The 15,043-nt window shown below is 49.7% G+C and overlaps 1 protein-coding gene across 1 annotated transcript; it reads left to right on the forward strand.

The window, feature by feature from the left end:
• The first annotated feature begins 122 nt into the window (after positions 1-122).
• On the forward strand, positions 123-14,741 carry SLC25A20 (solute carrier family 25 member 20). The gene is made up of 9 exons (XM_072126951.1): positions 123-360; positions 3,292-3,384; positions 4,597-4,724; positions 6,127-6,217; positions 7,105-7,222; positions 8,418-8,490; positions 11,299-11,408; positions 12,908-13,032; positions 14,518-14,741. The coding sequence occupies exons 1-9, from the start codon at positions 253-255 to the stop codon at positions 14,578-14,580; spliced, it is 909 nt and encodes a 302-aa protein (XP_071983052.1). The 5' UTR covers positions 123-252; the 3' UTR covers positions 14,581-14,741.
• Positions 14,742-15,043: the final 302 nt, after the last annotated feature.

The following is a 15,043-nucleotide window of genomic DNA, read 5'->3' on the forward strand; positions in this document are numbered from 1 at the left end:
TACTTACTTATCGACCAGGAAAAGGCGGAAAATATGCGAAATAAAACTTCGTGATTGGTTAAGAGGATTGTCAATCACCAAGTCATGGCGGAAGTAGATGATAGGGAAATACGCCATTGGCTGGCAGTCGCCGGTAATGCGTGATGTGATTGGTTGGTTTATCTGTTAGGCAAAGTAGGGCAAAGGTCGAGGCTGTAAACCTTGTCCGGAGTGCCGCTGTCACTGAGTGCTGTCCCGCCGCTACCTGCAGCAATGTCCGAGAAGAAGCAGCAGGTCATCAGCCCCGTGAAGAACTTCTTCGCCGGGGGCTTCGGGGGAGTGTGCCTGGTGTTTGCCGGACATCCCCTGGACACCATAAAGGTGAGCGCCCCCGGTATTGGTGGTGACTGAGGGGAGTACACCCCGACTACGACTGTGCAGGGGGCTGGGCAGTTTTATAATAGATTCAGTGGGAAATAGGTGACTTATTTGGGGGTAGGGGGTCTCTGCAGGAGGTGGCGGTATACCGAGTGGGGGCTGCGCAGGAGGTGGCGGTATACCGAGTGGGGGCTGCGCAGGAGGTGGCGGTATACCGAGTGGGGGCTGCGCAGGAGGTGGCGGTATACCGAGTGGGGGCTGCGCAGGAGGTGGCGGTATACCGAGTGGGGCTGCGCAGGAGGCGGCGGTATACAGTTGGGGGGGCTGCGCAGGAGGCGGCGGTATACAGTTGGGGGGGCTGCGCAGGAGGCGGCGGTATACAGTTGGGGGGGGGGCTGCGCAGGAGGCGGCGGTATACAGTTGGGGGGGGGGCTGCGCAGGAGGCGGCGGTATACAGTTGGGGGGGGGCTGCGCAGGAGGCGGCGGTATACAGTTGGGGGGGCTGCGCAGGAGGCGGCGGTATACAGTTGGGGGGGCTGCGCAGGAGGCGGCGGTATACAGTTGGGGGGGCTGCGCAGGAGGCGGCGGTATACAGTTGGGGGGGGGGCTGCGCAGGAGGCGGCGGTATACAGTTGGGGGGGGGGCTGCGCAGGAGGCGGCGGTATACAGTTGGGGGGGGGCTGCGCAGGAGGCGGCGGTATACAGTTGGGGGGGGCTGCGCAGGAGGCGGCGGTATACAGTTTGGGGGGGGCTGCGCAGGAGGCGGCGGTATACAGTTTGGGGGGGGCTGCGCAGGAGGCGGCGGTATACAGTTGGGGGGGGGCTGCGCAGGAGGCGGCGGTATACAGTTGGGGGGGGCTGCGCAGGAGGCGGCGGTATACAGTTGGGGGGGGCTGCGCAGGAGGCGGCGGTATACAGTTGGGGGGGCTGCGCAGGAGGCGGCGGTATACAGTTGGGGGGGCTGCGCAGGAGGCGGCGGTATACAGTTGGGGGGGCTGCGCAGGAGGCGGCGGTATACAGTTGGGGGGGCTGCGCAGGAGGCGGCGGTATACAGTTGGGGGGGCTGCGCAGGAGGCGGCGGTATACAGTTGGGGGGGCTGCGCAGGAGGCGGCGGTATACAGTTGGGGGGGCTGCGCAGGAGGCGGCGGTATACAGTTGGGGGGGCTGCGCAGGAGGCGGCGGTATACAGTTGGGGGGGCTGCGCAGGAGGCGGCGGTATACAGTTGGGGGGGCTGCGCAGGAGGCGGCGGTATACAGTTGGGGGGGCTGCGCAGGAGGCGGCGGTATACAGTTGGGGGGGCTGCGCAGGAGGCGGCGGTATACAGTTGGGGGGGCTGCGCAGGAGGCGGCGGTATACAGTTGGGGGGGCTGCGCAGGAGGCGGCGGTATACAGTTGGGGGGGCTGCGCAGGAGGCGGCGGTATACAGTTGGGGGGGCTGCGCAGGAGGCGGCGGTATACAGTTGGGGGGGCTGCGCAGGAGGCGGCGGTATACAGTTGGGGGGGCTGCGCAGGAGGAGGCGGTATACAGTTGGGGGGGCTGCGCAGGAGGCGGCGGTATACAGTTGGGGGGGCTGCGCAGGAGGCGGCGGTATACAGTTGGGGGGGCTGCGCAGGAGGCGGCGGTATACAGTTGGGGGGGCTGCGCAGGAGGCGGCGGTATACAGTTGGGGGGGCTGCGCAGGAGGCGGCGGTATACAGTTGGGGGGGCTGCGCAGGAGGCGGCGGTATACAGTTGGGGGGGCTGCGCAGGAGGCGGCGGTATACAGTTGGGGGGGCTGCGCAGGAGGCGGCGGTATACAGTTGGGGGGGCTGCGCAGGAGGCGGCGGTATACAGTTGGGGGGGCTGCGCAGGAGGCGGCGGTATACGGTTGGGGGGGCTGCGCAGGAGGCGGCGGTATACGGTTGGGGGGGCTGCGCAGGAGGCGGCGGTATACGGTTGGGGGGGCTGCGCAGGAGGCGGCGGTATACGGTTGGGGGGGCTGCGCAGGAGGCGGCGGTATACGGTTGGGGGGGCTGCGCAGGAGGCGGCGGTATACGGTTGGGGGGGCTGCGCAGGAGGCGGCGGTATACGGTTGGGGGGGCTGCGCAGGAGGCGGCGGTATGCGGTTGGGGGGGCTGCGCAGGAGGCGGCGGTATGCGGTTGGGGGGGCTGCGCAGGAGGCGGCGGTATGCGGTTGGGGGGGCTGCGCAGGAGGCGGCGGTATGCGGTTGGGGGGGCTGCGCAGGAGGCGGCGGTATGCGGTTGGGGGGGCTGCGCAGGAGGCGGCGGTATGCGGTTGGGGGGGCTGCGCAGGAGGCGGCGGTATGCGGTTGGGGGGGCTGCGCAGGAGGCGGCGGTATGCGGTTGGGGGGGCTGCGCAGGAGGCGGCGGTATGCGGTTGGGGGGGCTGCGCAGGAGGCGGCGGTATGCGGTTGGGGGGGCTGCGCAGGAGGCGGCGGTATGCGGTTGGGGGGGTGGGGGGCTGCGCAGGAGGCTCCATTAGGTATTACTTGGATGGCAGCTGAGGGTCTGCACAGTGACCCTGCACGGATTATATTCGGTTACATGGACAGATGACAAGTCACCAGCAGCGCGGCCTTGAAAGAACTGGCATAGAGGTGACTCCTGTACAGTGACCTGCAGGGGGCGCTCATGTTCAGTCAAAGGTTTATAGGTAAAAGGTTATGGTGGTAAGGAGCAGCTTTGCAGACACGGCTGTTGCTGTAAGTTACTTACTACTTGCAGGATCTCTGCTTGCTGTCCTACTATGGGAAAGCTGAGTGACAACTTATGTGGCTGAGGTTGCTAAATGACAAGTCTGTATAACAGAGCGGCTTTGTCATTCAGGATTCTGGGAAAGCGGGGTTAGAAATTGTACTGTACTGTATTTTTACTGATGATGTCATTGTCTTCTTTTTTTTTCTTTTTTTTTTTCTATTTTTTATGCTTTAGGTTCGGATTCAAACACAGCCCAAGCCGGCGCCGGGGCAGCTGCCCTTGTATGCAGGAACCTTTGACTGCTTTAAGAAGACGCTTGTAAATGAGGTATCCGGATCAAGCTGCTCGATGACTGAGTGGGGTCCTCACACTGCTGTGCTCTGAGATCTCTCTCTGACTTCTATTTCTGCTGCAGTAATCTCCCAGAAGGCCAGGTGCAGCAGAAGGTAGGTCTTGTTCAGAAGCTCAGTGCAGAGAACTCAGAGCACAGCAGTGTGAGGACCCATATAGGGAAGGAGCATCTGATCTCATGTGCATGTTTGCTTCTATCACATTTATCTTTGTGGGTATCACTGGCAATCCCAATACTATGCGGGTGCATTGGGAGGGGGGGGGGGGGTGGGGGACTGCGACCCCAGCGATGAGACACCTGACCCCTATAGTGAATGGTCACATGGATAACCTTTTACCAAGCTTTTCTGTCTGAACTTGCAAAGCTGTGTGACCATTGATATAATATAAAGTGTATAGCACTTGGGTTTTGTGCCAGACCCCTTCAGGTGATGCCCACCACCCCCCTGGGCTCACTTAGGGCACAAGCTTGGGAGATCTCACACAGTCTGCAAGAGTGTAACCCTAAAGATTTTAAAGGACATCCACCACCAGAATCGAGGATTGTAAACCAAGTGCGCTGACATACTGGTGTGTGCCCCCCTGTGTGTGCAGGATCCACTTTGCTTCTTATGTTCTAATTTTCAAGAATAAAAGGCTTTAAGTATTATGCAAATGAGGCTGAGGGGCTCCAGGCTTCATTAAAACCTATTGAGCCTGGAGCCCCTCTGGTTCATTTCCATAATTTTAATACTTTTTTAAATACTTTTTAAAAAAAGAGGGCATAAGACCTTAAAAGAAGAGCAGATCCTACCATAGGGGGCGCACACCAGTATGTTGGTGTACTTGGTTTACAATCCTTCATCCTGGTGGTAGATGTCTTTTAACCGGTCTACCCCCCAAAAAAAATCCTCATTGACCAGGCAGCTATTGTCCAACGCTGGGAAGCCTTCAAAAGTAGAATGAAGGGGTATTCCCACAAAGTTTCAAAATAACACATTCTCTAATTCACTGTTCTTAACAAAATTACAGCTTTTAACAGATACAACATACATTTGGAGATCATCATTTTGATGAGAGCCATAAAATCCATGCTGACGTTGGAGATAAGTGGCCGCCAGTTACCGCTCATCTCCCCCTGCAGCAGTGACTCTTGTATAGTGGCAAGAGTCCGAGTCCATAACCCGCTTCTCACTTTCTTTCCTGCAGGGCATCAAAGGTCTGTACAGGGGCATGGCGGCCCCCATCATCGGGGTCACCCCAATGTTCGCCGTCTGCTTTTTCGGCTTTGGTCTCGGGAAGAAGCTCCAGCAGAAACATCCAGAAGAAGTTCTCACGTAAGACCTAAGACTCCTCAATGCTGCGTCTTAGGGGGAAATTATCATGTGTCTAATTAATTTCTTCAGATAATAAGCGATTCCCCCCGCGTGCACGACTCTCACTCCGCTCCGCAGTTCTCTGCGTTAATTAATCGCTGCTAATTAATCCTCGGATGTTGCAGCGTGGCAACCAAGGCGGCTCGTGTGATGAACGTGCCGGGGTCCATGTAATCTATTATACATGAATATCTATTTACCCCCAGGCCCTGTCACTATGATAAGAGACAAGTTTGTAGGGTGGTTGTTAAAGGGTTGGTCCAGGATTAGGGAAACGGCACCACTTCTGTCCGTGGGATTTGTCTGGTATTGCAGACCCTGTATAGTAGTTACAGGTGAGCTGCAATACTGAACACATCCTATAGGTGCTGCTGTTTGTAGTAGATGGTAATCATGTCATGGACAACCCCTTTAACGCCCTCCTGAGTTGCAGTAGTGGCTGCCCCATTTTGAGTTTGACTGTAAGGCATCACCTCACTTACCTTGACTACTAAGGAGGTCGCACGCCCTCCGTTCTTAAAGGGGTTGTCAGATATGTTGCAAAAAGCCCCCAGTGGGGCAGCTTTTGAATTAGAGTAGTCACTAGCCATTCACTAAGCCATCGCTCTCTCAATGTAAGTGACGTACACATCACTCCCAGTCCAACTTGACGTGAACTCAGCAGAGCATTAAAGGGGTTGTCCAGGAACTTGGTACTCACAGTCTGGGTTCAGTGTTGTGTCACTTCACTTTTTATGATCCCTGGATTTTGGACACCTGCCCATTATAAGGTGCTCGCCTATCCTCTCCATGGTCCAGGAACGCCCAGTTAAAGGGGTTTTCTGTGTTTATTTACATTAAACAAATGAAACAAAACAAATACAACTTTTTCGTTAATATTCAGAGAACCGAGGCTTTTGATTCAGACCGAAATGTTTCCATTCATAGACAGCAAGCAGATGTAGTGTCCAGGACAAAATATATGTCAATACGTTATAAAACGCCACCGACAGTCTCTTCCCCAGCCTGAAGTGGCTGATAACGGGGAACAATAGATAGGCTATAGGTTTAGTGTCCCTTTAATACTATGCCTGACCCTAATGCCGTGATCTTCCGGTTGCCCCTCTGTCTTAATTGCTGCTCTTCTAGGCTTTGGATACTGGAGGGGCATGATCCTGCCACCCCTAGCTGGGGCCGGCCGCTGTAAGGTATGTGAGCCTGGCCGTCGGTGTCCATTTATATGTCGTTCTGTTTCTTGTACTTGTGTGATCACCTTCCATTCCACCTCTGCCCGGTACAGATCCAGTCTCCTGCAGATTAGGTGATCCCAGTCTCTGTTATAACATACAACTATATATATATATAACTATATTCTTGGTTGAAGGTATCCTCAGCTGTTTGCGGCCGGTATGTTATCTGGGGTCTTCACGACAGCGATCATGGCACCTGGTGAGAGGATCAAGTGTCTGTTACAGGTAAGTTGCTCGCAGGTGGTAGGTTTAGTGCATTACGGGAGATGTAGTGTCTTCCTATAGCCAGTAGATGGCGGTATTGCTGACCACATTGTCAATGCACTTAATATGTATAGAGAATAGGGGAAACATGGCTGCCCATAACTGCGCCTAATATATAATGGAAATCTGAGCACTAATGGGGCGCTAGCGAGACAATCCAGAGAAACAAAAAGGTGCCTAAAATCTAACTTTATTTGCAAACTGATACAAACAACATCAGTGCATGAAATAAAATCAAGTAAAATGTGATCATATTTACAATAATCCTATTTATGCGTTTCGGGTACGCTGACCCCTTCTCAAAATACAGACAAATAAAAGAAGCTGCACCTCACCTGCCCATAGATTATATGCAGTTTTGAAGCTCAGCTCCATTAAAGGGTGTTGTTCCAAAATTCCATATTATTCCCTATCATTTGGATTGGAGATGCCATGATCATTTTGGTTTACCAAAGTGGGGGTCCCATTGTCATTAATGAATAGAGTGGCCTGTGGTGTTTGTTAGCCGCCGTATTGCTGAAGATAGCGTTATACTAAAGACGGTGAATGGAGCTGCAGTGTATATACTCAACCTATCACTACATTCCTCTGAGATATGTTCCCCAATCTTCTAATTAAGGATCACAGTGCTTGGGATAACCCTTTAAAGTAAATGGAGTTGAGCTGCAATACCACACACAACCTGTCGGCAAGTGTGGCACTATTTTGGAAGAAAACAATTCTAATGGACAATTGTTTTAGATGTTATGAGGTGTTTGAGGTCCCCCACTGGCACTCAAAATGTGAGACCATCCAGGGTGCAGCCCTTCTATATTGCTGATCATCAAACACATGATCCCTTATTCCAGATCCAGGCCGCCACCGGAGAGGTGAAATATGCCGGACCCATGGATTGTGCCAAGCAGATCTACAGGGAAGCTGGAATCAGAGGAATCTACAAAGGAACAGTCCTAACGCTCATGAGAGGTATGAGGGACGGGCACAGTTATAGATCATCTGATGGGAGACACATGGGGAATTTCACACTGTAGATATCTGCAAATAACACTAGGGGGAGACATTACAGAGGAGGAGAAGCTGTTCTGTGGGGGTAGGGCAACAAAGATGAACTTTATAGGAGTTTTAGATTTCGGGGGGACCCTCCACTTGTTGTCATGTACTTGAGGCAATGCTGGGGGACCCTAGCAGGAGCACGTTGCTTGTTGGTGGATGCAGGTGATTAGGACCCGCAGCCCCTTCTGCAGTTAATGAGACTCGGGAGCGATGTGTCATCTTTACGTTGATTAAATTTCACATCCTAATCAGAGTCACAGCCACACAATTCTGTAAATCCGACACTGGAAGCGTCAATGACTTGATTCAAGGTCAGGCTGGTCGCTGGGAGATAATTGGATTCTTTATGCCGATCTCTGATCCTTCCAGAAACTGTACCTTCTCTTCTGTAATAAATTCTTGGAAATCGCAAATTATTAACTAAAGTAGATTTTGTGTCAAGGGGGTGCCGTCACTTTAAGAACTGGGAATTTGGCAGAACCCGAGTCGCTAGGATATGTAATTAATTTATGGGTGGAGGGTGTGACCCTTATGGCCCCAGTTCATCTAAAAAGTTAGGTGGGTGCAATGCTGGTGCGTTAGTTATCCCCTTCTAAATTTGTTTTGCTCAGTGGCGCCCTCCTGGCCATCTGTCATTGCAGGGTACTGCAGCCGGCACAATGGAGTTGAATTATACAGCCCTACTATTCGCTCATAGACAGAGGATGCAACATAAACCAGTGTGTTTGCTTTCATTCCCAGGATCAATTGCGTCCCAGAAATCGGACCCCCACCAGTAATAAAGTTTTGATGGTTTCTAGTGTTGTCAATAGAGCTCCTTTAGTGGCTTACTAACTCAATCTGTGGATAACTGTGTCATCTACTTATGATCACACACTGGAAGTCATCCAGCTTTCCCAGGGCAGTACATCTATCTATGCACAGTGAGGCAGATTGGTCTTGCAGTGTTATAGGAAAGTTGGGTGTGACAGGTACCCCATGAGCTGTACATACGGATCATGGGTTAATCGTTATATGGTCAGTAATGTATCCTCGGTTTGGATAATTTTGTATCTGTTGCCTCGTTAAGGGAGAATAATAAACATAATGTGGTGTCTTTGTGTCTTAGATGTCCCTGCGAGTGGAATGTACTTCATGACCTACGAGTGGCTGAAGAACGTCCTCACCCCAGAGGGTCACAGGTAATCTGCCGGGATTAGCATCCTATCAGTATGATGGAGCGTTAATAGCTCTGCTCAGGGTGTTCTGGTAATTGTAGTTCTTCAGTCTAGAGCTAATGACATCGGAGAATATGGGGAAGTCCAACTATTTGCTTCTCTGCTGAGCATCATCATCTGCATGAAGAACTCTTGAGCATCATTGAGTAGCAATGGTGATTGCTGGGGCCCCTACTGATTACAAGAACCAAAATCCTGTCTCCCTCCGCTCTGATAAAAATCTCATCACTCATTCATCCTCTCTAGCACAGCCAGGGGTTAGCGGAGTCCAGAGCGGAATTGAGCATCAGCTCGACCTGGAACTCTATTTATTTGGCTAATAAAGACCCTCCTTCTAAGTTCAGTAGGGGTCCCATTGGTTAGATCTGAAACAACCCGCATGATATCCCCTATCTCAAAACTTTATCTGGAGACAATCTCTTTAAAGGGCATGTCCCAAGTTGAAAGTTATCCCTTATCCTAGGGATGGTAGATAACAAGGAGATTGTTGAGGATCCAACTCCTAGGACCCCGACCAATTATGGGAATGGGGATCCCATTCTCACTAATGTGTGGGGCTGCTATCTCCACTTATAGTCAGTGACTGGAGCAGCAGGACACACACTTGCTGCTCCTTTAATTAGTGAGAATAGGACCCCCATTCTCCAGGTTACTGGGGTCCTTTCTTGTGATCAGTATGGCTCCCAGCAGTTGGACCCTCACCGATTACCTTGTTATCCCCTTCTTAACTTGAAACAACCCCCTTTTAAGCTCCTTTTTGACCATGCAGAGGGCTACGGCACCTGTTGGGATGCACGGGGGTCCCATAGTATAAACCCTACACCCTCCCTAGCAGTCAGCATGTAATATTTCTATACCGGTCATTCTTAGATCTTCCCTTATATATCATATACGTATAATCTGGTTAGTAGTAGCGTGTCGTCCGTGCTCCGCAGCCACATAACCCACACAGCTGGTTCCTCCTCGTGGCTCCCTGCCTCGGGGACGTTGCCTCCAGTAAAAGGGATAGTTGTTCGTCCATTATTTGATTTAAATGCAGTTTATTTCTTCACCCTGTGAATGGAGGGACCGAGCCAGAATATCCGGTCTGACGGCTCTGCGTCGCGCTTTGGGAAGGGATTGTTGTGTGCACAGATATAATTGATGTAAATAAAGTAAAACCCTATAATCAACAAGTATTACAGGCCATCCATCAGCGAGCGTGAATATTGTATTGTTTATAAAGTACATGGGGGGGGGGGGGGCAGCGACAGGCCCGAGATTGTCACGTATCATCGCTGTATGAACATGTCCGTACCGCAAATGGCGAGTGCCCAGACTAAGATGATATTGCTGTAAATCTGTTTAGTAACCACACAAGCTGTGCGGCTGCTGTTTGGGCTCTGCAGGGATTATTTAGACTGCACTCCCGTGCCCGCAGGGCCCCCTCCCCTCGCCCCCTTCACTATGGACCAGCTGAGCAGCCAAGCGAGTTTATAAGAGAGCGGATCCATCATCCGAGCCTCTGGGTGACGTCAAGAACAGCTGGAGGCACTTCATGCTAAAGAGTTGTAGGTTCTCATGTAGGGTGGGACCACTACGAGGATGGGGACTGCATGTTAAGCAGCTCCATTGTGGAAGTTCCCAATCCAATCTCTTTGTGAAGCTGCACATTATAAATAAAGAATTATTATTTTAGCGCACACAGATTACTCAGCGCTGCACAGAGCTTGTCAGATCAGTCCCTGTCCCCAATGGGGCTCACAATCTAATCAACCTCCCAGTATGCTTTGGAGTGTGGGAGGAAACTGGAGGACTGGGAGGAAACCCACTCAAACACGGAGAAACATACAAACTCTTTACAAATGTTGACCCTGGAACTTGAACCCAGGTCCCCGGCGCTGCAAGGCTGTAGTGCTAACCACTAAGCCACCGTGCTGCCCGTAGATGTCAACATGAGCAAAATGTACATTCTAGAATTCCCTATTTTATGTGAAATCTAATCCATTTACCTATAAAAAAAAAAAAATCTCCAAAGTTATGTGAAATGAGCAGAGAAAAGTCATATTAACTGAGATCAGTCAAGTTTATAAGCTGCAGGGGGAGTGTCTCTTCAGATGTGTCTATCGTCAGTTCTATAGCACCTAAAACTGCTGGTGTCATATTAAAGATAAGAATCTAATCTTTCTGCTTTTTTTGTTCATGGGTCTACAGACTGTAAAAGACATATTTGGAAATAAGAGCTGTAGCTAAAAATCCAATGCCCATCATGTATTAACTGTCTGTATCTCTGGTTCTGTATCTCACAGAATCACAAGCCTGATGTTGTATGAAAGATGAGATTCTTATCTTTAAGGTAACACCAAAACCTTGTTTGAGGGTGGTAAAGAACCGAAAATTGGGCAGTCTCTAAGCTTGAATGACTTTTAAGGTGATGAGATTTTACATAAAAGAGTAAATTGTAGAAAAGTACCTTTCATACCTTACCTGAAGGGGCTGATATTATGGGGTAAAATCTGGTGACCTCTTCATTTATTATACTATTGACTTTGCCCCAGGATTGTTCTTCAATATTTGACCCTATCAGGACAAAAGGGCGCTTTGTACTGTCGGCTCATGTGAGATTGTAGCAAATCCTCAGCTGTGAGAAGCCGATGCCTGGGGACCTACAGTATATGCTATGATTTGCTGTATCCCCCATCTGCCATATAACTGGCGCTCCGCCAGGGTCACACTATAAGTTCATTTGGATTTTTTTTCTCTCTCTCCCCTCCCCCTCCTTTTTCCTTCCAGTGTAAGCGAGCTGAGTATTCCTCGAATTCTCTTTGCCGGAGGAATGGCTGGAATCTTTAACTGGGCTGTGGCAATTCCCCCAGACGTGCTAAAATCTCGCTTCCAGACAGGTGGGTGACGGCCGTGTTAATGGGAGCGTTGGATTTCATGTAATCTCTTTTCCTCCTTCTTTTTTCCACCTCTTCAAGTGCTAATAATTTCCGAGCCTCTTGTGAATTGAATTGGACTCGGCGGGGTCTGAGCGCTGATAATGGGGGCGGATGCTGAGGACCTGAGTCGCTTCCAAAAAAAATTTCAATACGCCAGATTTATAGACTGCGATATGGAGCTGCGGAGTACGAGAGTCATCCAAATGTGAACCAAACGAAGCTTCTGTCCACTCTATAGTGGTGACAGGGGTGAACTGCAGCTCAACTCCTGTTTACTTGAATAGGAGTAGAACTGCCCTCACACCCCACCCTCCCCCCAACAATGGATGAAGACTTACCGGACTAGATAACACATGGGTCACTGAACAACTGTTTCCACCGACTTAATGACTAAGTGTTGAATTTTCAGAATACCCCTTTAAGTGCACCCTCTGCATGCAGTCCACATTCATACAGTAGTAATGGATTTGGATTGCATTCCGACCTAAATTACTGCAGTGCTACTTAGACTTCTTGGACTGGGATGACATTTAAAGGGGTTGTCAACTTTCAGAAATTAATTGATATTGTTTGAGTAATGAAAAGTTCTGTGATTTTCCAATATACTTTCTGCGTGGTTTGTTATATCCCTGGCCATGTGATGTCACACAGGTGCACGGCTCGTTATATCCCTGGTCATGTGATGTCACACAGGTGCACGGCTCGTTATATCCCTGGTCATGTGATGTCACACAGGTGCACGGCTCGTTATATCCCTGGTCATGTGATGTCACACAGGTGCACGGCTCGCTATATCCCTGGTCATGTGATGTCACACAGGTGAACGGCTCGTTATATCCCTGGTCATGTGATGTCACACAGGTGCACGGCTCGTTATATCCCTGGTCATGTGATGTCACACAGGTGCACGGCTCGTTATATCCCTGGTTATGTGATGTCACACAGGTGCACGGCTCATTATATCCCTGGTCATGGGATGTCACACAGGTGCACGGCTCGTTATATCCCGGGTCATGGGATGTCACACAGGTGCACAGCTCATTAAATTAATCAGAGCTGTGTGATCTAACGAGCCGCGCACCTGTGTGACATCACATGACCAGGGACCAGTGTTTATCCACTGGAAGTGAACATAGAAGCTTCCTATAGAATGACAGCAAGCGGAGATCTAGAAAATCCCAAGGAATTGATACAGAAAGAATATTGGAAAATTGTTTACATTTTCATTACGCAAACAATATCAATTGTCTGTTTGAAGTAGACAACCCCTTTAAGGCTGTAATGTATAGTCTGCATTGTATAGCATGGATTGGTTATAGAAATTGTGCCGTACAACTGATGCCAAGCGTCCGATCCTATTGTATATTCTAAGAACAACTCCTATCCCCAAATAATCAGGCGAAACCTTCAGTCCACTGTCTGCAATAAGAACCTTTTATATCCTTGTATCCTTCCATCAGCTCCCGCAGGAAAATATCCCAATGGATTCCGTGACGTCTTGCGTGAATTGATCCGTGAGGAAGGAATAGGATCACTATATAAAGGCTTCACGGCGGTCATGCTCCGGGCCTTCCCAGCCAATGCTGTAAGTAGTAGCCTGTCTATTAAAGGGGTGGGATGATTGACAGGCAGCCCATAAATCCTCCTCCCCTAATGATATCATCCGCTCCTGTAATGACCTTTACGTAAGTGTCCCACGTTATATAATAGTATAACACAGGGGTATGTGATACCACTCCCCCCCCCATTAATATAATTGATAGTTTGCAATTCATTAGGGATTTCCATCCCGAATGACCATTGGTAATCCCGGATTATTGGATTTCCCACTTTGGCCCCGCTGGAAATAATCATTAAATCCTGGCTAGTTGGCACAGAATTCGGAGTGATCTGGTAATAGACGGCTGTAAAAAATGAGAATATAAAGGGGATCTGTCAGCTGATTTAAACATACCTTATGTGTATGTTGTTAGTAGCAGCAGGACTGTGATATATGGATTTATATTCCAGGATTGTACCCGGGGGGTGTCCTCACACTGCTGTTCTCTATGCAGACAGTGTTGTGTTTAGTCCCTGGGGAGATGTGTAATCATACCTTTTTGTATTGTTAGTAGCAGCAGAACTGTGATACATGGATTTATGTTCCAGGATTGTAGCTTCTCCAAGTGCACTGGGGGCGTGTTCTCGCTCTCTTCTGTGCTCTCTGCAACCAGTGTCTGGTATTGTCCCTGGAGAACTGTGTATTCATTCCTTTGTGTGTATTGTTAGTAGAAGCAGGACTGTGAGATATGGATTTATATCTCGGTATTGTAGTTCCTTCAAGTGCACTGGGTTTTGCCTTGTTTTTGATTTATTTCCCATGGCTTTGAGTAAAACCTGTAGTAGACTGAAGCGTAACAAAAATAGGAGGCTGTAGTGTTGCTCAGCAGTGTGAGGACAAACCCACTAGACACTTGTACAATCTACAATCCTAAACTATAAATCCATATATCACAGTCCTGCTGCTACCAACAACATGCAAAAAGATCTGATTAAACATTTCCTCAGGGACAATACATGACGTTGGCTGAAAAGTGCACAGAGCACAGCAGTGTGAGGACACCCTCCAGTGTACATGGAGAATTTATAATCCTGCAATATAAATCCATATATATCACAGTCCTGCTGCTACCACCAAACATACACAAAGGTCTGATTACACATCTCTCCAGGGACAATGCATAACACTGGAGCACAGCGCGCCAGCAGAGTGAGGACAAGCTCCTAATGCACTTGGAGAAGCTACAAATCCTGCAATATAAATCCATATATATCACAGTCCTGCTGCTACCACCAAAACATACACAAAGCTCTGATTACACATCTCACCAGGGACAATACATAACACTGGCTGGGTAACAAAATATAAACTGCAGCACATAGTAGCAACCACCTGAATGCTCCAGCTTTCCACATACTGGAGACATTTAGGAACTGTCATGGTGGCCACCCAGCTTTCCTAGTCCCAGATATACCTGAGCAGCTGAATCGCAATCCTAATTATTTAATCCCTGTCTCTCCCCATCCTCAGGCTTGTTTCCTCGGATTTGAAGTCGCTATGAAGTTCCTCAACTGGGCTGCGCCAAACTTGTGAGAACTCCTCCCACAAAAAGCCACTTACCTCCTGGCACCTTTTGGCGCTGCCACCTCCGAGTAGAAATGAACTGTTATCAAACTAACAACTTGCCTTACTTCCCCCGCGATCGACGTCTGCGGGGGGTCTCTCCATAACCGGTCGGTTTCAGAAGTGGGGGGGGGGGAAAAAACTTGAAACGCGAAAATTTCGGATCCTCCCGTGAATGTAAAGAGCTGCTCCGACTTTATGGACTGCCATGAATTAGAATCTTAATTTACAGTCAAGTTTAATTTTTATCTGTTCGATTGATAAGGCAACGATCCGGCGCTGAACGCTAATCACTCCTGGGGAGGGCGCCGCAGGGCACGGGGTATAATACATCACCTCCAGCTGCTATAACATAAGCCATAGGATCCCCTCCCTGTATATATGGGCATTGATCCTCTGTGTAAGGATATAGCTGCACATATATGTCGCGCTG

Source organism: Engystomops pustulosus, chromosome 10 (genome assembly GCF_040894005.1).
Source record: "Engystomops pustulosus chromosome 10, aEngPut4.maternal, whole genome shotgun sequence".
NCBI lineage: Eukaryota > Metazoa > Chordata > Amphibia > Anura > Leptodactylidae > Engystomops > Engystomops pustulosus.

What these genes read in the sequence shown, in the direction of transcription:
- SLC25A20 (XM_072126951.1), top strand. Translation starts at nt 253, where the DNA reads ATGTCCGAGAAGAAGCAGCAGGTCATCAGCCCCGTGAAGAACTTCTTC. An exon ending in ATCCCCTGGACACCATAAAG is followed by an intron (nt 361 to 3,291) that starts GTGAGCGCCCCC and finishes TTTATGCTTTAG; the next exon opens with GTTCGGATTCAAACACAGCC. An exon ending in AGAAGACGCTTGTAAATGAG is followed by an intron (nt 3,385 to 4,596) that starts GTATCCGGATCA and finishes TCTTTCCTGCAG; the next exon opens with GGCATCAAAGGTCTGTACAG.